We start from the raw sequence: 21,489 nt of genomic DNA, 5'->3' as shown, positions 1-21,489 counted from the left end.
GTTATGTTGTGGGGGAGGAAATGTATGAATTTTCACGTGGACTGAATAATTAAAAAAAGAACTTAATGAGAAACGGAAATCAAAACTGACAGATTTTTCCACCCCTTCCTTCAATGCTTCAAAATGTTTTCCCATTTCTGATACAGTGGTACCTCAGGTTACATACGCTTCAGGTTACATACGCTTCAGGTTACATACGCTTCAGGTTACACACTCCGCTAACCCAGAAATAGTGCTTCAGGTTAAGAACTTTGCTTCAGGATGAGAACAGAAATCGTGCTCCGGCAGCGCGGCGGCAGCAGGAGGCCCCATTTGCTAAAGTGGTGCTTCAGGTTAAGAACAGTTTCAGGGTAAGAACGGACCTCCGGAACGAATTAAGTATTTAACCTGAGGTACCACTGTACTGTGGTCAGGCAAGTATCCTAAAGCAGCAAATCGCAGGGAGATAAGGTTGAAGGGGATTTCCACCCCCTGCTCCCATCTCCTGCATGTTCCCTTTGAGTTAACCATCCTTTTCCCACCCTCTATGCCCAGATTGACAAAGCCCTGTTTAATAAGCCCTGTGCCCCTTCAAATGTTGCATGACTACAACTCCCATTGTGCCTTTCTGTCTGGGGCTGATAAGATCTACAACATCTGCATTTGTTTTCTTTCCACCCTCTTCCCAATCCCTCCCCCCCCGCTCTGAATCTTCCCAGTGAATTGTAAACATAAATAGATGAGTTTGGAGGATAAAACTGGCATCTACTGCCCTTTCCATAGACAGACCCCATAAACAAATCTGCAATAGCATCAGCTACGCCGCTGACCCTTTCGGTTCATTCAATTCTCACAGAAATCAGAAAGTAGTAATAGTTTGTGGTTTATTGTGAATCTGCACAAGTTCAGACAGGCGACATATTATGGCCAGGAACTGTATGCAAGCACTGAATAATAAGATGTTTGCTGGTTGACAGCAAATTATTCAAAGTAATTCTAGACTGGTTGTTTTAAAGGTGGCGGAAAATGATCGTTCTTTGGAATACAGGATAAGCAGTACGATTATAAGCAGCGACTCCCCACCACCACCACCAAAACATTTTAGCTTAAATAAATTTCCGTTTACGGATCTCTAGCTGTGGAAGAGATTCTTCAAATATTTCTAGATCGTGGTTCTAAGATGGAGAAGCTGTGGGAAAAGGATGTATAGGAAATGCAGAAGAAAGGAAGTTTCTGCTTAAGCATCTCTTGGGATCGGGTGCTTCAGTTCTGAGCCGTAGAATTGTAGAGGGGTACCCAATGGCCATCTAGTCCAACCCCCTGGAATGCAGAAATCAGAGCTCAAAAATCCCTGACAGATGGCCATCCAACCTCTGCTTAAAAGTCTGTCCAATGAAGGAGAGTCTACCACTTTCCAAGGCGGCCCATTCCGCTGTCGAACAGCTCTTACCGTCATAAAGTTCTCGCTAATATTTACTCAGAAAATCTCCTTTTCTGTAATCTGAACCTACTGGCTTGGATCCTGCTCTCCGGAGCAGCAGTCATTCACAAATGTAAGCAATCATTTCTGAATTATTATAAGCACTAATCCCCCCCCCCACTGTTGGGAAGAAAATATTGCTCATCCTATAACCCATTACATCAAAAGCAAGTAAATGAGACAAAGACATGGGGCTGTATCCAACTAAGCCATACTCAGAGTAAACCCGTTGAAATCAATGAAATTAGCAAAGTGTGTTTATTCCAGTGGTTCTACTTTGAGTATGACTTAGCTGGATACAACCTGGTCTTGGGGAGCTGGGAAACAGCTAGTAAGTCATAATCTTTATGTTTAATAATGCTGTATGCTGGTGAAAAGAATGTATTATATGTACATAATGATGCTTAGCTCTCCGACTTACAGATGAGAGTCTCAAAGTTCTTAAGGTAGTTCCACAACAGACAGAAAGCCGAAAATTTCTTCATTGCAAGAAGTCTGAAAATTGACCTTCAAGAGTGCTTGAAGTCTTCTCTGATAACAGGGACTAGAGCTCAAAAAGATATTTGAACCAGCTTTGGACTTATGGGGGAAGGTTGGGGTTTTTAACCTGTGAATGGCCTTTCCAAGGCATTTGACTGACGGAGGCGAAGAACAAGATGTTTTCTGCTCCCCCAAATTCCATGTACAGGACCTGGCCAGACTAGCAGTCAAATCTTACTTCAATGTCCCATCAATGAGACAGAAAGATAAATTTGGAAGGAGCAGACCAGGCCATGTGGGACACACAGCTCTAGCCAAAGCTTTGCCCCTAATCCCTTTCTCTCTAGCAACTGCTGCTTCACTTTGCCCAATGAAAGGGCCGGCCCTGTATCCACAGCTGAAGGAGAGAAACCGGATTTACTTGCATCACATCAAATTTAAAAATAGCAGCAGGCTGAGTAGCAGCTCTAAGAAAGTAGCTGTTCTTTCCCTGCCAAATTTGCAGGCAATAGGTAGCACTTTGATCCTCCTTCTTAGTGCCAAGATATTAGGGTTAAAGGTAAAGAGTAAAGGGACCCCTGACCATTAGGTCCAGTTGTGGCCGACTCTGGGGTTGCGGCGCTCATCTCGCTTTATTGGCTGAGGGAGCCGGCGTACAGCTTCCGGGTCATGTGGCCAGCATGACTAAGCCGCTTCTGGCGAACCAGAGCAGTGCACAGAAACGCCATTTACCTTCCCGCCGGAGCAGTAGCTATTTATATACAGTGGTGCCCAGCAAGACGAATGCCTCGCAAGACGGAAAACCCGCTAGACGAAAGGGTTTTCCGTTTTGGAGGTGCTTCGCAAAACGAATTTCCTATGGGCTTGCTTCGCAAGACGAAAATGTCTTGCGAGTTGCTGCGATTTTTTTCCGCTCCCCACCCCCTTTTTCTAAGGCACTAAGCTGCTAATAGCCTTTTAGCAGCTAATCCGCTAATCCCTTAAGCCTTTAATAGCCGCTAATAGCCGCTAAACCGCTAATAGCGCTAATCCGCTAATGGGGTTGCTTTGCAAGATGAACGGATTCTTTTCGTCTTGCGAGGCACCACTGTACTTGCACTTTGATGTGCTTTCGAACTGCTAGGTGGGCAGGAGCAACGGGAGCTCACCCTGTGGCGGGCATTCAAACCGCCAACCTTCTGACTGGCAAGTCCTAGGCTCTGTGGTTTAACCCACAGCACCACCCACATCCATATTAGGGTTAGGGATTATAAAAAAAAGCCAGCATACAGTCCTGGTTTTTGACACATACTTCTAAATTATTTCTTCTACTGCCAAAGGGGGGAAGAGAATGAAGTAAGGGGGAGATGCACCATCAGAACTATTTATAATGGAGGAAAGAGGGCAGGGGATTCGAGGTATTTCAGACATCTAGTTCCCACCCGAATCATCCACACTTCCCTTACATCAGGTCGTACCCAACTTTAAGGTAACGTGTACAAGCCGGATTGGCAGTAACCATTTGGCCCCAAGCTGCATCAGTTCCTATATTCTCCGTGCTGCTTCTTTTTCCCATCCGGCACAGCGCTGAGGGAGAAAGGGGCCTTTATGTTCTGCCTGTCCCTCTCAGCCTCTTCGTCCTCGTCGTATCTTTCGTCCTCCTCGTCCAGCTCTTCGTCGCTTTGGTGGGGGCTGTTGTGCTGAGAGACGGAGGGCGAGGGGGGCACCGATGATGGGCGCGGGTACCGAAATCCTTCAGTCTGCAGGAGAAATGGAAGCGAGGGATAAATACGATGCAGGAAGGGCCCTTGATGTAAAAACGTGTCCTTCCTCCCCGTGCCACCCAAAATATTTTTCATTAATTTAAAAATGTACACTGAGGTCCAGCTCCGAGGGCCTTCTGGCGGTTCCCTCACTGCGAGAAGTGAAGTTACAGGGAACCAGGCAGAGGGCCTTCTCGGTGGTGGCCCCCGCCCTGTGGAACGCCCTCCCACCAGATGTCAAAGAGAAAAACTACCACCAGATTTTAGAAGACATCTGAAGGCAGCCCTGTTTAGGGAAGCTTTTAATGTGTAATAGGCTGTTGTAGACTATTGTATTTTAGTATTCTGTTGGAAGCCGCCCAGAGTGGCTGGGGAAACCCGGCCAGATGGGTGGGGTATAAATAACAAAATTTATTATTATTATTATTATTGAAACATCTGTTTCTCAGACCAATGGTGACGTGGTCATGTCTGACTTATGCCCCTTGAAGCATAACATGTAGGAAGAGTTTCTTTTCCCAGGGCTACAACAGTTTAACAAGAACGTACAGCAACTCGGGCTGTCAGTGGAACTTTTGTGATCGACGTCCCTACCATCTGCCAAGGCTATAATAAAAACTAGGTTGTGGGATATTGAACGCCAAGAACTAACAGTAGCAGCAGAGAAAACATATTCCCCTCTTTATTTTCAACTTTCTCGGGCACATGAAACTAACGTATTTTTCGCTCCATAAGAGGCACCTGACCATAAGACACACCTAGTTTTTAGAGGGGGAGTGCAAGGAAAAAAGTATTATTTAAAGGGAGCGCTGAGCAGAGCCTGTATGCATGCCAGGCTCTGAGGGGTTGCCCTCTGTCCCTTCCCCCACCCCCCGCAAAAGCCAGCAAGAGCCGCGCTCCCTTTAAAGAGCCACGTGGAGCGTGTGTGCGGTTCTTGGGGGCTTTTCCCCGAGGAGAGAGAAGGGACACACTCCACGCGGCTCTTTAAAGGGAGCGCTGAGCAGAGCCTCCCGCCTGCATTCGCTCCATAAGACACCCACACATTTCCCCTTACTTTTTAGGAGGGAAAAAGTGCGTCTTATGGAGGGGAAAATACGGTAACCATAATTACCTTGAATTTCTGCTTAGCCCTCAAGAAAGAAGGGCATTCTCGCTGGCCAGGTTTAATTCAAATCCATCAAACCTCTTTTGGGGAAGGTTCTCAGGCAGGGTGGAAGGAGAAAGAACTTGCCCATGTGAAGACCACCTGGTGGAAACCCTTACACATATGGTTTTCAATTGTAAACTATATGCTGATCTCTGCCAGTAATTTCTGGAACAACTCTGTATTCCTAAATGGAAACCAGAGTTTCCATTTCCTATTACTGGGGAATGATCAGGAGCTCACCAAGTTAGTGGCTAAATATCTCTATTTGTTTTTTTGTCGCCAAAATACACTGCAGACGTCTGATCTCCCTGGAGACCTAGAGATATGACGATAGACTGCTCTGCCTCCTTTCCTTTAGCAAATGTTTTGTGCCAATGGGGAAGTGGTAATTCTGTACTGATTTGTTTTGGATGTTGTATGTGATGCCAATAAAGGTTTTACGATAGGATGTAGGAGGAGTTACCTTTGGTGGAGCATTTGGTTCCAGCACGAATTTTTCAGGAAATGTCCGACTAAGGGCCAGGTGCCTAGCGTGCATATAAAACTGTAAGGACAGAGAGAGAGAGAGAGAGAGAGAGAGAGAGAGAGAGAGAGAGATGTAAGATGTGCCCAGGCATTCACCCTCTCATGATCACAGCTGTGTGAGAAGGTCCATGCCTTACCATGGTGTCCTTGTTACAACTCAATGACTTCTATGACCATGACTTCACGCAGTCAATCACAGAATCGTGGAATTGTAGAGTTGGAAGGGACCCCAAGGGTCATCAAGTCGAACCCCCCCACAATGCAGGAATCTCAACTAAACCATCCATGACAGATAGCCATCCAACCTCTGCTTAGAAACCTCCAAGGAAGGAGAGTCCACCACCTTCCGGGGGGTGTCCATTCCACTGTCAAACAGCTTGTGTCATGAGAAAGTTCTTCCTAATGTTTAGTTGGAATCTCCTCTCTTGTAACCTGAAGCCATTGGTTCGAGTCCTACCCTCCAGAGCAGAAACAAATGGGCTTGCTCTGTCTTTCATGTGGTGGGCCTTTAGATATTTGAAGATGCCTATCACATCTCCTGGACGCGGGTGGCGCTGTGGGTTAAAGCCTCAGCGCCTAGGGCTTGCCGATCGAAAGGTTGGCGGTTCGAATCCCCGCGGCGGGGTGCGCTCCCGCTGTTCGGTCCCAGCGCCTGCCAACCTAGCAGTTCGAAAGCACCCTCGGGTGCAAGTAGATAAATAGGGACCGCTTACTAGCGGGAAGGTAAACAGCGTTTCCGTGTGCGGCTCTGGCTCGCCAGAGCAGCGATGTCACGCTGGCTACGTGACCCAGAAGTGTCTCTGGACAGTGCTGGCCCCCGGCCTCTTTGAGTGAGATGGGCGCACAACCCTAGAGTCTGTCAAGACTGGCCCGTACGGGCAGGGGTACCTTTACCTTTACCTTTACCTATCACATCTCCTCTCAGTCTCCTCTTTTCCAGGCTAAACACCCAACTCCCTCAACCGTTGCTCATAAGGCTTGGTTTCCAGACCCCTGATCATCACGTACTGATATATCCAAAAGCTACTTAGCAAATAATCCCAAGTGGGAGTTGGGAATCTTTTTCAGCCTGAGGGTTGTGTTCCCTTATAAGCAATCTTCTGAGGGCGGGTGTGCGCACGCACTAGTGGTGGGCAGGACCAGATGAAAAATAACACCAGTCTTGAAAGACCTACACTGGTTCCCAGTACGTTTCCGAGCACAATTCAAAGTGTTGGTGCTGACCTTTAAAGCCCTAAATGGCCTCGGTCCAGTATACCTGAAGGAGCGTCTCCACCCCCATCGTTCTGCCCAGACACTGAGGTCCAGCCCCGAGGGCCTTCTGGCAGTTACCTCGCTGCGAGAAGCCAAGTTACAGGGAACCAGGCAGAGGGCCTTCTCGGTAGTGGCGCCCGCCCTGAGGAACGCCCTCCCACCAGATGTCAAAGAGAAAAATAACTACCAAACTTTTAGAAGACATCTAAAGACAGCCCGGTTTAGGGAAGCTTTTAATGTTTATATTGTATTGTATACATTTTAGTGTTTTGTTGGAAGCCGCCCCGAGTGGCTGGGGAAACCCAGCCAGATGGGCGGGATATAAATAATAAATTATTATTATTAAAAGCGGGCATAGCAATGGATGTTGCTCTCGCCTTGCACATTAGGAAACATTTCAGCCAAGCAGAAGTCAGAGATTAATACACAGACACATGCCTCCATCTCCCAGTCAGGCATTGCAGTTCAAGGATACATTTCAGCAAGGCAAAAACCACCTGAGGAGAGGTTAGAGCTGATGAAAGGTGTGGCCAGGGTTGGCAGTGTGGCCTGTGGAAAATCCTAAGGGCCAGATAAGAGAGGCCCGGAAGGCTGCATTCAGCCTCTAGGCCGAAGTCACCAACCCCTGATCTCAAGCAACAGGGAGCGAGATACACATGCAATCGTTCAGCGTACCCTGCCTAGATATCGCCAGTCCAGCAAGTCCGAGAGCCTCTCCGTTCGGTTTCTCTGGACGATCCTTTGCCGACGTGACTGCTGGCAGAATCCATACAGGAACTGCGTCAGCTGGTTACAGGACTCATCTGGGGAGCGGAATCTCCTGTCCACAATGTAAATACCTGCAGGAGACAAACCCAGGTTGGAAAGAAAAGAGTTTGCAGGTGCTCTTTGGCCTTTGAAGGCTTCTGTTGCATCTGTCATTATGCATGATAATGACCTTTGCAAAATCCTGTTCCTCATCAAGTGGAGACGCTTGTGCTTTGTATAGCCAATCTGTACTCTTCTCTTCTCCCACTCTCTTTTTACACTGGAGAGGAACTTTGGAAGGTCCAAAATGTGGGATATATCCAGCCTCATAGAACCAACCTCTAATTAATGCATGGAGGGGTTAAGACCATAGAGTAATTCGTTCTGCCAGGCTTAGCTAAGTCACATCCCCTAACCTTGGCAGGAAGGACTACCAAACTCTTTGTTCTCTGACTTTCCTCCATCCTGCCATCATGTGAACCCTTCCAGTAAAGATATCTGAGCTAGAGGCTCCAAGCTTAGACCGTGTGGCTTCAGCAAGCCATCTTTGTGTTTCTATGCAAATAATTTAGAAAATTACCATTTTTGAAACGAAGTCATCCTGCCTATCTTGTCTTGCTGAAATATGGAAAAGCACATGAATCTGGCCTTTGAAGAGTTTGTAAGTAAACCATTTTTAACTCACCAAAGGTGTGGTCTTTTTCTATGCTAAGTGGGAAACTTAGGAAATACAGGGGTACCTCTGGTGACAAACTTAATTCGTTCCAGAGGTCCGTTCTTAACCCGAAACCGTTCTTAACATGAGATGTGCTTTTGCTAATGGGGCCTCCCGCTGCTGCCATGCCACCGGCGCACGACTTCTGCTCGCATCCTAGGGCAAAGTTTGCTACCAGGAGACCTACTTCTGGGTTAGCGGAGCTCATTATCCAAAGCGTTCTTAAGGAGGAAGGTACATAACCCGATGTTCCATTGTGACTTAGAAGGGGATATTTTAAAGGCCTAACTGCCTATATTTCCGTGATTTACTTTGCTACATGTTTTGTGATTTTAGATCTCTGCTAGGGCTCTCTCACCAAAGAGTGATTGCCCCAAACATGGATCTAGGCATCCAGAGAATTCTCCTTTTAGTCTATAACCAAAATATTAACCAAAAATGCAGCACAAAAGCCTGCAACCAAATCAACCCAATCTCTCAAAGTTGGGAAAATGCATGTGGAAAATGCGCTGTGCTGGCTAAAACCCCTAGCACATTAATAATCTGTTCCATGGCTGCAATGTCCTTACCATAGGCAGCTGGGTCAGCCACATGCTCCTGCATGAAACAGCCAAATCCGGAGAGATTTGTGGTCACGCTGGGAATCCCCATGACGGTGCACTCAGCTGCCAAAAGACAAAGAAGGTTTAACTCCCACAGTGATGTGCAACTTTGCAGGGTCACACCAGAAGCAGGCTGCATTGAAACTGTGCGCCCCCCATCTGTAATAATAATAAGCCAACAGCGTGACGCGGCAGCTAAAAAAGCCAATGCAATTCTGGGCTGCATCAATAGGAGTATAGCATCTAGATCAAGGGAAGTAATAGTGCCACTGTATTCTGCTCTGGTCAGACCTCACCTGGAGTACTGTGTCCAGTTCTGGGCACCACAGTTCAAGAAGGACACTGACAAACTAGAACGTGTACAGAGGAGGGCAACCAAAATGGTCAAAGGCCTGGAAACGATGCCTTATGAGGAACGGCTAAGGGAGCTGGGCATGTTTAGCCTGGAGAAGAGGAGGTTAAGGGGTGATATGATAGCCATGTTCAAATATATAAAAGGATGTCACCTAGAGGAGGGAGAAAGGTTGTTTTCTGTGGCTCCAGAGAAGTGGACACGGAGCAATGGATGCAAACTACAAGAAAGAAGATTCCACCTAAACATTAGGAAGAACTTCCTGACAGTAAGAGCTGTTCAACAGTGGAATTTGCTGCCAAGGAGTGTGGTGGAGTCTCCTTCTTTGGAGGTCTTTAAGCAGAGGCTTGACAACCATATGTCAGGAGTGCTCTGATGGTATTTCCTGCTTGGCAGGGGGTTGGACTCGATGGCCCTTGTGGTCTCTTCCAACTCTATGATTCTATGATTCTATTCTAATAATAAATTTATTTATACCCCGCCTTCCCCGGCCAGAGCTGGGCTCAGGGCGGGTAACACCAATAAAATCACAGTAAAAACATAATAGGGGAAAAAGAGGGGCGGGGGGAACACAATTTAAAATACAGGTTAAAATGCAATTTAAAATGCAACCTCGTTTTAAAATAGCCGATACATCAAGACCATAAGGGGAGGGAAACATAAGGGTCAGACTGAGTCCAAAGCAAAGGCCTGGTGGAACAGCTCTGTCTTGCAGGCCATGCGGAAAGATGTCAAGTCCCGCAGGGCCCTAGTCTCTTGTGACAGAGCATTCCACCAAGTCAGTTCCAGTACTGAAAAGGCCCTGGCCCTAGTTGAGACCAATCTAACCACCTTGTGACTTGGGACCTCCAAGGTGTTGTCATTTGTGGACCTTAAGGTCCTCCTCGGGGCATACCAGGAGAGGCGGTCCCATAGGTACATGGGTCCTACGCTGCAAAGGGCTTTAAAGGTCAAAACCAGCACCTTAAACCTGATCCTGTACTCCACCGGGAGTCAGTGCAGTTGGTAAAGCACTGGATGAATGTGATCCCATGGCAAGGACCCTGTAAGGAGCCTTGCTGCTGCATTCTGCACCCGCTGGAGTTTCTGGGTCAGCTTCAAGGGCAGCCCCGCGTAGAGCGACTTACAATAAAAGCCAGTGAGTCTGTCATTTGCTTACCGGGAGTGTAACCCCAGGGTTCATAGTATGATGGGAATACCCCAAGATGGCAGCCTCTGACAAACTCTTCGTAGTCCATTGGCAATAAGGGACTCGTTGAAGAAAGGAATTCAGGGTGCAAGATTATCTGGAGAGTTGAATGAGAAGAAGAAAACCCACATAAACATTGCCTTTAGAGGTATAATTTAAAAAGGGGGAGTTTTCAAATCTAGCAGTCCCTTGCTGTGTCCAGCAGAGACACAACCCACATGAGCAGAGCCAGATTTACGTATGAGCTAAACAAGCTATAGCTTAGGGCCTCACTCTCTTGGGGGCCCCCAAAAAAATTAAAGGGGAAAAAACCTAAATGTACATTGCCAAAATATAAGATAAAAAACAAATAAAATAAAACCTACATACAACTACAGTGTTTTGTGTTGTGTAGGCTCCTATGATGTAAGTAATGGGCCCCGCCTGCTAGCCTGCTCCCTAAAATATCACTGGTTTGCTCATTTCTATATATAGGGTGCCTACATTCTGCATGTAATATACTTCTTCTTAATTGTATTTCACTATTAATATACTTCTTCTTAACTGTATTTCAGTTCAACTATTACTTTGATAAAATACATATTTTGTTATGTGCAAATGGCTTTAGATACCTATTAGGTCCATAAATTACCACATAGCATATATTAATCGCAAAAAACAGGGACAATTTGTTGTTGACAAAGGACAGCTGGACATATAAAGGGCCCCATTACCTTCAGTAGCTGAGGTCCTCATTAAACCTAAATCCAGCCCTGCAACATGAGTGACAGCTGTTCTTCACACACAGGAACCAGGAGGACAGCATAATTGATCTATGTGGGATGGCTGACGTCTATAAGGAACTTCCAAATTGGATTACTGCAATGCGCTCTGCATGGGGCTTTCCCATTGAAGACGACTTGGAAATTTCAATTGGTACAAAATGCAGCACTCAGATTACTGGCTAGCATTTAATTTAGAACTCATATAACCCATTTGTTCCTGGACTCAATTCAAGGTGCTCACACTAAATAAATAAGCCTGTTGCAGCAAAAACTGAAGACTCTTCTGGCATCTAAAGGATTCCTGGCTGGGGTTTAGTTTAGACCTCATATAACCCCTATTTTAAAACTGGCTGCCTTGGTTGCCGTCTGGGGGTTCAAGGGTGGGAATGGCTGGTTTGGTTAAAAGGAACTCGCGTAGATGCAATAGTACTAGGAGAGAAAGACCAATGACCTGGCTTGGATTAGGACAGTGTCATGTATTCCCTCGGGGACGCGGGTGGCGCTGTGGGTTAAAGCCTCAGCACCTAGGGCTTGCCGATTGAAAGGTCGGCTGTTCGAATCCCCGTGGCGGGGTGCGCTCCGGTCGTTCGGTCCCAGCGCCTGCCAACCTAGCAGTTCGAAAGCACCCCCGGGTGCAAGTAGATAAATAGGAACCGCTTACTGGCGGGAAGGTAAACGGCGTTTCCGTGTGCTGCGCTGGCTCGCCAGATGTGGCTTTGTCACGCTGGCCACGTGACCCGGAAGTGTCTCCGGACAGCGCTGGCCCTCGGCCTCTTAAGTGAGATGGGCGCACAACCCTAGAGTCTGTCAAGACTGGCCCGTACGGGCAGGGGTACCTTTACCTTTACCTTATGTATTCCCTCCTGCCTTCTGAAAAGAATGCATCTTTGTACTCTGCTGCTGGAGGAGACTCTTGAGAGTCCCATGGACTGCAAGAAGATCAAACCTATCCATTCTGAAGGAAATCAGCCCTGAGTGCTCACTGGAAGGACAGATCCTGAAGCTGAGGCTCCAATACTTTGGCCACCTCATGAGAAGAGAAGACTCCCTGGAAAAGACCCTGATGTTGGGAAAGATGGAGGGCACAAAGAGAAAGGAACGACAGAGGACGAGATGGTTGGACAGTGTTCTCGAAGCTACCAGCATGAGTTTGACCAAACTGTGGGAGGCAGTGGAAGACAGGAGTGCCTGGCGTGCTCTGGTCCATGGGTTCACGAAGAGTCGGACACGATTAAACGACTAAACAATGACAAAACTCTGTGTACCAGCTGTTCCAGGTTTTTTAAGGCAGAGGAGACAGGGAATTATACATTTTTTAAAGCCCTGAGAGCTGCACCTTCACTCGATCTGTCCGGTTGTTGAAAAGGCCGATGCGTCTAATGGTGCTGAGGATCGGGTCGGTGGAATCATCGATCATGTTATGGGTTGTCACTGGTGGAAGTCCCTGTCGCTGCAACAGAACAAGATGTGCATTTGGGGACATGTTTCAAATAAACAGACAAAAAAGGCAAGTTTGTAGCCAATGGGGTCTAAACACCAGCATAGCCTTTTTGAAGTGGCCCCACTTTATTTGGAACCTTCTGAATTCAGAAGGAAGTTGACCATCTCTGTGGTTACTTTTAGGAAACTCGTTTCATGCTCTTTTAAGGTTTCAAGGGTGGGTTGTTGTTGTTTTTTTAAAAAAGTTTCTATTTATATCTTATTTTTGCTGTGTTTTTCTTTATTGTAAGCCACACAGCGGGCCTTAATGGGCCTTGGGGTAGTAGAAATTAATACTTAGTTATACAGAGTAGAAATTAATAGTTGTGCTCATTAACATCAATGGGTCTTCTCTGGGTAGGCCTAGAACAGGATACAACCCATAGCATTTAAAGAAAATAAGCAACTTTTTAAAAAGAATGATATTGACGGTATGTAGATTTACTACTCTAGTGAGAGCTAGACCATAAGACAAATTTTATGCTTTCCATTAAATAATCAGAAAAAAGAGCCTCTAACCTGAGTTGAATAGATGGCCCGTTTTATGATGGTGAGGTCATCACGATCTATGATCTTGCTCATATCAGGGATTTCTCCTCTGTGGGTGCAATAGGGAAGATCTTTTTTTGTGAAAAGAAGGGAAGCATTTTCCAAAATAATCATTTAAAATTTATGAAGCAGGATCTCTCTCTGGCCCACAACACTGGGATTGTTTAACTAACCCAGAGCTTCATACGCAAATACATAACTCTACAGTGAAATATGAGACACCTGCATCCATCTGTCATGGATGCTTTAGCTGAGATTCCTGTATTGTAGGGGGTTGGACTAGATGACCTTCGGGTCCCTTCCAATTCTATGATTCTGTGAATGAGAGCTCACCTTAATAGAGCATCATAGAGCTTTTTGCCAAATTTTTCCTTGAGCAGATGCGCTGTGTCCCTAAGAGAGAGAGAGAGAAAGAAACAGATCATCGTTAAAGGCTTCCGATCCACTTTTTCCCATGCGAATGTCTCCCATGTGAATCGTGTTGATCTCTGCTTCTTCTTTTTCTTGCCAGCATCCCCTGACTTGGTGTTCTTCATACGCTGGACTACAACTCCCATCAACCCTGACCATTGGCCAGGCTGGTTGGGGCTGATGGGAGGAGGAATCTAATGACATTTGGGTGAACAAAGTTGTTTGCAGAAATGTTCGAAGGGCAGCAGTGCCTGGGTTTGGCTTCCTTTGCAAGGAAGAGAACACTAGAGATCTATGACAACATGGCCAGTGGTCAAGGATGAGAGGAACTGAAGTCCAGCAAGGGACACAGGCTCCACATCCCTATTGTCATACTTGCTTTATTTACAAATATGCCAATAGAAGATCACAGGTGGAGGTAAGCAAACACGAGCAGTCCTAGCAGGTCACATATCCACTGTCCCCCAAATCACCTACTGCAAGGTATCTCAAGATCCTGCCAGCCTTCAGCTCACTCCCTGGACCTCTCTAAGGCGGCTGTGTCATGCTTTACAGATGACAGTCCTCTACTCGAGGTCTAGTTTAAAGATAACAGACCAGAAGAAGGAAAAACAGGAGAGGCTCTGAAGTTCCCCATTGACAGTGAGACCAGGGCAGCGGACTAAGAAGGCATACCGATCCACCTGGCTGCAGCTTTCCCTGCTGTGTTGACAGGTAAAGGGACCCCTGACCATTAGGTCCAGTCATGGCTGACTCTGGGGTTGCGGCGTTCATCTCGCTTTATAGGCCGAGGGAGCCAGCGTACACCTTCCAGGTCATGTGGCCAGCATGACTAAGCCGCTTCTGGCGAACCAGAGCAGCGCACGGAAACACCGTTTGCCTTCCTGCCGGAGTGGTACCTATTTATCTACTTGCACTTTGATTTGCTTTCGAACTGCTAGGTTGGCAGGAGCAGGCACCGAACAACGGGAGCTCACCCCGTCGCGGGGATTCGAACTGCCGACCTTCTGATCGGCAAGTCCTAGGTTCTGTTGTTTAACCCACAGCGCCACCCGCGTCCCTCTGTGTTGACAGGTATTGCTTTTCTATTTAATTTGAATAACTATTTCTAAGCTTGTACCTGTGCATATAAAGTTCGCATATGCATGTGTGGCCCTTCCAGAATTGCAGTTTCACGCTGCACAAGGACATTAGCTGTGGGGCAGGGAAGAAAATGTATTTCCTATTACGGAGAGATCTCTGTATCTCTCCCGCTGAGGAAACACCATACAACTGCAGGTCCCCAAGGAGATATTGGGCATAGGACACACAGATTTGTGTTTCATTTGGAACACCTTTAAAAGAGAAGGATGTGGTTACTTTATCAGACCACAAGGCGGCAGTCTCAAAAACACCTAGTGCAAGTCGGATACACGGTCCAGAAACAGCAAGAGTTACTGTGATGCAGAAGCAAAACAGCCTCTTGCCAAATTCTGTGCTGGTCCCAGGGGGAGGTTACCGTGGGGCGAGGTCCAGGACCTGAGTCGAGGGTCGGCAGACAATCCTCCATGGGTGAAGCGGAGTCCAGGGCGAGGAGCAGGGCAAGGACAGGAACTCTCGAGGAACAGGACAGGGTGCTGGCTGAAACAGCTCTTCAACGACGTTGCTCCCGCAACCTGGCACCGGGCTGACTCGCCTTTATCTTCTCTGAGGCCAGGGGCGGTCTCAGCCCCCAGGAGACCCGCCTCTCCTGGCCTTAAGGCAAGCACTCCTCCTGGGAGAAACCAGTTCCCTCCGCCTCTCTGCCCTGAGCCTCTGCAGCTCAGGAGAGGCTGGAGGGTTAATGGACCCAGGGGGAGACTCACCTTCCCCTGACAGGGCTGGGAGAGGCGCACCTGCAGGCAATGGGTCCTCCATCACCTCCGGAGCCAGAGAGGATTCACCTGGTGCCTGCTCCTGAGGATCCGGCACAGGTGCAGGTGCTTCAGATCCAAGGCCCTGCCCCAGTTCAGCCGGCCCTGGAGGTGGGGACTCCTGTGCAGGCTGGGATTCCTCCGGATCAGCCTCTGAATCGGATTCCCAGGCCATCACAAATTCCTTCCTGTTTCATTCTTTCTCTTAACTTTTTTTCTCCCTTTCAATTCTCCTCCTGCCAAAATTCCCCTTCCTGCCTAATGATTGCAGGCACAGCGGGGTTCACCCTCGTTTTGCAAACTGAGCATCAGATCCGGGTCTTGAACAAGGTGTGTGGGCATTGACACAATTTGATAAGTGTAAGCTGGGAACCACAGCCTGAGCAAGTCCTGGGTCAGCTTCCAGATATTTCATAGAATAAATTGGGTGATGTGCAACTATATTTTACTTAGAGCGGACCTCCTGAAATCAATGGACCTAATTTGGTCAGGTTCACCCTTTGGGCAAACATGAAACCCACCAGCTGTTTCACACACCAGAATCAGTCGATCAATCAGTCATGGACTGTCATGAATCAACCAGTCAGTCACTGACTGTCACGGACTGGTTGGACACAGAGGAATGGTGGGAGGAACTAGCAGGGAACCCCCAAAGGAAGAAGACTCAGAGCCAGGGGATTGGTGGTGGGACAATGCGGAGCGGTCAGAGGGAGAAGAGGGAGAAGACTGGAAGGCGGAGGTGTCGGAAGCTGAAGAGGTAACAGGGCTTAGTGAGCTGGGGGAGTAAGTGGCAGAGGGAAGCCCAGACTCAGAAGCAGGAGAGGAGGGATGCAGAGATGAGTGCGGCTGGTAAAATTCATGGATGCCTCCTCCCCCTCCTGCTGCAACAAGCTCCACTCCCCCCTTGGTCTCCCAGAACCAGGAGAGGCATGAAGAGGGAGGAGCAGAGACAGCAGCCTCTCCAAGTGTCCCTATTTTCTAGGGATGTCCCTGATTTAGAGAAGCCATCTTGGTTTCTGATTTGATCCCGGAATGTCCCACTTTTCCGTAGGACGTCCCCATTTTCATTGGAGAAATGTTGTGGGGTATTGAGTTATTCGACTCCTGAGCCGTCTGAAGGCAATCCCGTATAGGGAAGTGTTGTTGTTGTTTTTTTAAAAAAGTTTAATGTTTTATTATGTCTTTATATATGTTGGAAGCTGCCCAGAGTGGTTGGAGTAAGATGTGTGGGGTATAAATAGTAAAATTATCATTATGGAATGGGGCGTCCCTATTTTCATTGGAGAAATGTTGGAGAGTATGAAACATGTTCGCCGGCAGAGTCTCAGATTGCTTGGAGGGGATCTGGGAGAGGAGGGGGTTTAGGCGACTGAGGGGAGACAGGGACCTTCAGTCTCTGCTCCTGCTTCAAGGGGGAGGGACCTGTCAGAGATGAGTTGCTCTACTCATTAGGCCTGACACTCCTGTGCAGATCCTGTTTTTGCTAATAAAGAGTTAACTTCAACTTGCCCTGTGTGATTTACTGCTGGCTCGCTCCTGCCATTAACTCTTTTGCTTTGCCACGCCGAAAGAGAAAGAAAGAGGTTTACCATAGCTGCTTCCGGACTGCCTGGCCTTTCAGGGTTTCCACGTTGAAATTGTTGGTATTTGCTGGCATTATGAAGAACACCACGACGGTGACATCGCTCCTGTGCACCTGAATGAAGAAAAGATGGCTGTCAAAACAGGGAGAGATTTTTTGCAATGTCCTCCCCTCATTGTTCATCTTGCTTGACCTTTAAAGACCTAAATGGTTTGGAACCACGTTATCCGAAAGACCACTGACACCAGGGTTGGGAAACCGTTTTTTCAGACCAAGGGCCTCATTGGTCAACTTCCTAGGGGCCACATGACACTGTTTGCTGTTGCAAGGGGCCAAAGTGGGCGGAGCAAAGAATATTCATCCATGCAAGCAAGAAGGATTATCAGAGTTCAAAGGCACATTCCAGCCAGGCAAAAACACTCTCATGGAGGATGTAAAGCAGAGCTGGTGAGGGGTGCGGCCTAGGAATAGGAGGTGTGGCCTAAGGATAGCCCCAATGCAAAAATTGGATGCTGTTCCATTGCACTATGAGTCTACCCCTAGGCCATCCATTTCAGATTTGGCTATGTGTGTGCTGCATCTGAGACAGCCAAGTGGCAAAGACTACGGAAATCCATTGCACTATACATATGGGAGTCTGTATTATACCCTTGTTGAGCTTTGGGAAGAGGCTGCGGCCATAAAGTACATGCATAACATCTCAGTGGCAGGCCCCAGCATCTCCTGTTAAAGTATTTGGTCATTCTCACATGCAATGTATCGTATTTTTTGCTCTATAGGACGCACCGGACCATAGGACACACCAGACCATAGGAGGGGGAGAACAGGAAAAAAACATTCTCCCCCTCTCTGCTCAGCGCCCCTTCAGCGAAGTGGCAGGAGAAACGGAGTCCCTTCCATTTCTCCTCCTGCTTCCTTGAAGGGGTGCTGCGCAGAGAGGGAAAACTGTGCAGCGCCTCTCCAGCGAAGCGAAGCCTGGAGAGCAAGAGGGATTGGTGTGCACCGACCCCTCTCGCTCTCCAGGCTTCAGGCGGCTATCAGCAAGCCTTCAGAGCGCAGCGGGAACTCCTGCTGTGCTCCGAAGGCTTGCGGATAGCTGCCTGAAGCCCCCGGAGTGCAGCGGGAGTTCCCGCTGCACTCCGGGGGCTTCAGGCGGCTTCAGCGAAAGCAACACGAAGCCTCCGGAGCAAGGGAGAGCTCTCCCTCTGTGCTTTGGAGGCTTCGCGTTGCTATCGCTGAAGCCAAGGAGCCTGCATTCGCTCCATAGGACGCACACACATTTCCCCTTAATTTTTGAAGGGGGGGAAAGTGGGTCTTATAGAGCGAAAAATACGGTAGTTGCACTCTTCCATTGCCTCTTGACACAGACAGATGCCAACTCGATCCAACTCGTGCTCTCTCTCTGGGACCCGGAGGACAGCTGCCAGTCAGAGCAGGAGAGGGAAACAGACTAAGGCAGCCTCATATGGATTTGCATTCTTTCTTACCCTCAAGAGGAAGTTCAGTCTTGATAAGGCCTCTAAAAACATGTCGGCTCCTTTGTTTGAAAACTCGTATCTCCCAGCAATGAAGAAAAACAAAGTCCTTTCAAGGTTGAAATCAAGGTGTCTGAAAGCAAGGGCAAACAAACGTAAAATGGGTCCTGGTAAACTGTGCTGCCGACTGAAGGTCATTGACACAGCAATAACACTGCAGGTTTCCTGTTCTACCTCTCATCTTCGTGAATCTTGACTAAGCAACACACACAGCAATGGCACCAGTGGAATGCCCTCCTGGCTGAAATATGAGTGCCACCATCTTCATTGGCATTCTGCCGGCTCTTGGAGACACACCTGTTTGGGCAAGCAGCCCCCTGAACTTGATGGTTTTTTTAACTGTTTGTTTACTTATGAATTGTAATGCTTTTAAATTCCCTTACTTTATTGTGTATTATAAATATGGGTGCTTTTAGCATTTGGATGGAACTGTTTCATTGTTTATTTAAAACTGTGCACTGCTTAGAAGCCATTAAAGCATGAAACTAGACTGTTAATCAGATAATAATAGCCGTTGTTAACAATAAGAACATAAAGCCCAGATGATGAAGAAGAGAAGAAGAAGAGTTTGGATTTGATATCCCGCTTTATCACAACCCTAAGGAGTCTCAAGGCGGCTAACATTCTCCTTTCCCTTCCTCCCCCACAACAAACACTCTGTGAGGTGAGTGGGGCTGAGAGACTTCAGAGAAGTGTGACTAGCCCAAGGTCAGCCAGCAGCTGCATGTGGAGGAGCGGGGAAGCAAACCCGGTTCACCAGATTACGAGTCCACCGCTATTAACCACTACACCACACTGGCTCTCATGAGTCAACTGTGGTCCTCCATATCGCACGCCATCTATACCCAATCCGTTCACAGCACTCTGTTGCTGCTATTTATTGTTCTATATTCTGTAGCGCTTAATGTAGCAAAATCTAAGCCTGATGAAACAGTAAGTTTTCTGTATCTGTTTATAAATCTGGCCAAAGCTGGTTCCTCCTGGATTGCCAGCGACCCCAGTGCAGGCTGGGAAATCCTCTATCCCAGTAACTAAAGCTGCATATCGTTTCTCTGCTCTTTGGAAAAATGAGAGCAAAAGATGATTCTGTCTGTTGTGGTCCTCTCAGTTCCTCATTTTTTTTCCATCTTAAATTCTGTTTTCTACATTTCCACAGCAGTTTACAATTTTTTAAAAAAATTCTTAGAATTTTAGTGAATATTTCTCTTAAGAAACTCATCGGCAAAACTTTGCAAGCAATTTTCCCTAGTATACTATTTTCACTAATCTGTGCATTTTAAGGCACACTTTGCCCTCATGAATCCTTTTTGTACACTTGGCTGGACAACTGCATTGTAAAATTTGGAGAAGTGTGAACTTTGGACGATGGCTGTGTTTCAGTTCCTATAGAGGAAAACAACAGAATGGGAAATACCAGAGATCTGTTCAAGAAAATTGGAGATAATGAAGGAACATTTTGTACAAAGATTACCATAATAAAGGACAAAAGTGGTAAGGACCTAACAGAAGCAGAAGACATCAGGAAGAGGTGGCAAGAATACACAGAGGAATTATACCAGAAATATATGGATGTCTCATACACCCCAGGTAGTGTGGTTGCTGACCTTGAGCCAGACATCCTGGAGAGTGAAGTCAAATGGGCCTTAGAAAGCACTGCTAATAACAAGGCCAGTGGAAGCGATGATATTCCAGCTGAACTATTTAAAATTTTAAAAGATGATGCTGTTAAGGTGCTACACTCAATATGCCAGCAAGTTTTGAAAACTCAGCAGTGGTCAGAGGATTGGAGAAGATCAGTCTACATCCCAATCCCAAAGAAGGGCAGTGCCAAAGAATGCTCCAACTACCACGCAATTGCACTCATTTCACACTCTAGCAAGGTTATGCTTAAAATTCTACAAGGCAGGCTTAAGCAGTATGTGGACCAAGAACTCCCAGAAGTGCAAGCTGGATTTCGAAGGGGCAGAGGAACCAGAGACCAAATTGCAAATATGTGCTGGATTATGGAGAAAGCTAGAGAGTTCCAGAAAAATATCTACTTCTGCTTCATTGACTATGCAAAAGCCTTTGACTGTGTCGACCACAGCAAACTATGGCAAGTTCTTAAAGAAATGGGAGTGCCTGATCACGTCATCTGTCTCCTGAGAAATGTCTATGTGGGACAAGAAGCTACAGTTAGAACTGGATACGGAACAACTGATTGGTTCAAAATTGGGAAAGGATTACGACAAGGCTGTATATTGTCTCCCTGCTTATTTAACTTATATGCAGACTTCATCATGCAAAAGGCTGGGTTGGATGAATCCCAAACTGGAATTAAGATTGCCGGAAGATATATCAACAGCATCAGATATGCAGATGACACAACCTTGATGGCAGAAAGTGAGGAGGAATTAAAGAACCTTTTAATGAGGGTGAAAGAGGAGAGCGCAAAATATGGTCTGAAGCTTAATATCAAAAAAACGAAGATCATGGCCACTGGTCCCATCACCTCCTGGCAAAAAGAAGGGGAAGAAATGGAGGCAGTGAGAGCTTTTACTTTCTTGGGCTCCATGATCACTGCAGATGGTGACAGCAGTCATGAAATTAAAAGACGCCTGCTTCTTGGGAGAAAAGCAATGACAAACCTAGACAGCATCTTAAAAAGCAAAGACATCACCTTGCCGACAAAGGTCTGTATAGTTAAAGCTATGGTTTTCCCAGTAGTGATATATGGAAGTGAGAGCTGGACCATAAAGAAGGCTGATTGCCGAAGAATTGTGCTTTTGAATTATGGTGCTGGAGGAGACTCTTGAGAGTCCCATGGACTGCAAGAAGATCAAACCTCTCCATTCTGAAGGAAATCAGCCCTGAGTGCTCACTGGAAGGACAGATCCTGAAGCTGAGGCTCCAATACTTTGGCCACCTCATGAGAAGAGAAGACTCCCTGGAAAAGACCCTGATGTTGGGAAAGATGGAGGGCACAAGGAGAAGGAGATGACAGAGGACGAGATGGTTGGACAGTGTTCTCGAAGCTACGAATGTGAGTTTGACCAAACTGCGGGAGGCAGTGGAAGACAGGAGTG

At 47.1% G+C, this 21,489-nt stretch overlaps 1 protein-coding gene across 2 annotated transcripts in view; it reads right to left on the bottom strand.

Moving 5' to 3' along the window:
* Positions 1 to 3,070: 3,070 nt before the first annotated feature.
* GYS2 (glycogen synthase 2) overlaps positions 3,071 to 21,489 on the bottom strand; it is a 56,125-nt gene continuing 37,706 nt past the window's right edge. Inside the window, exons 7-16 of one of the 2 annotated variants that reach the window (XM_083402039.1) lie at positions 18,377 to 18,497; positions 16,897 to 17,003; positions 13,338 to 13,397; positions 12,975 to 13,053; positions 12,310 to 12,426; positions 10,183 to 10,306; positions 8,639 to 8,734; positions 7,283 to 7,446; positions 5,292 to 5,372; positions 3,071 to 3,678 (exon numbers count right to left, since the gene is read on the bottom strand). In XM_083402039.1, coding sequence (XP_083258165.1) covers positions 3,457 to 3,678; positions 5,292 to 5,372; positions 7,283 to 7,446; positions 8,639 to 8,734; positions 10,183 to 10,306; positions 12,310 to 12,426; positions 12,975 to 13,053; positions 13,338 to 13,397; positions 16,897 to 17,003; positions 18,377 to 18,497 — 1,171 coding nt within the window. In that variant the 3' untranslated portion in view covers positions 3,071 to 3,456. Of the gene's footprint in view, positions 3,679 to 5,291; positions 5,373 to 7,282; positions 7,447 to 8,638; positions 8,735 to 10,182; positions 10,310 to 12,309; positions 12,427 to 12,974; positions 13,054 to 13,337; positions 13,398 to 16,896; positions 17,004 to 18,376; positions 18,498 to 21,489 lie in introns of both variants that reach the window. The other variant, XM_083402040.1, reaches the window with a different exon arrangement.

The sequence above is a fragment of the Podarcis tiliguerta genome (assembly GCF_965153285.1).
Source record: "Podarcis tiliguerta genome assembly, chromosome: 10".
Taxonomy (NCBI): Eukaryota; Metazoa; Chordata; class Lepidosauria; order Squamata; family Lacertidae; genus Podarcis; species Podarcis tiliguerta.
This window is presented reverse-complemented; position numbering and strand designations above follow the sequence as displayed.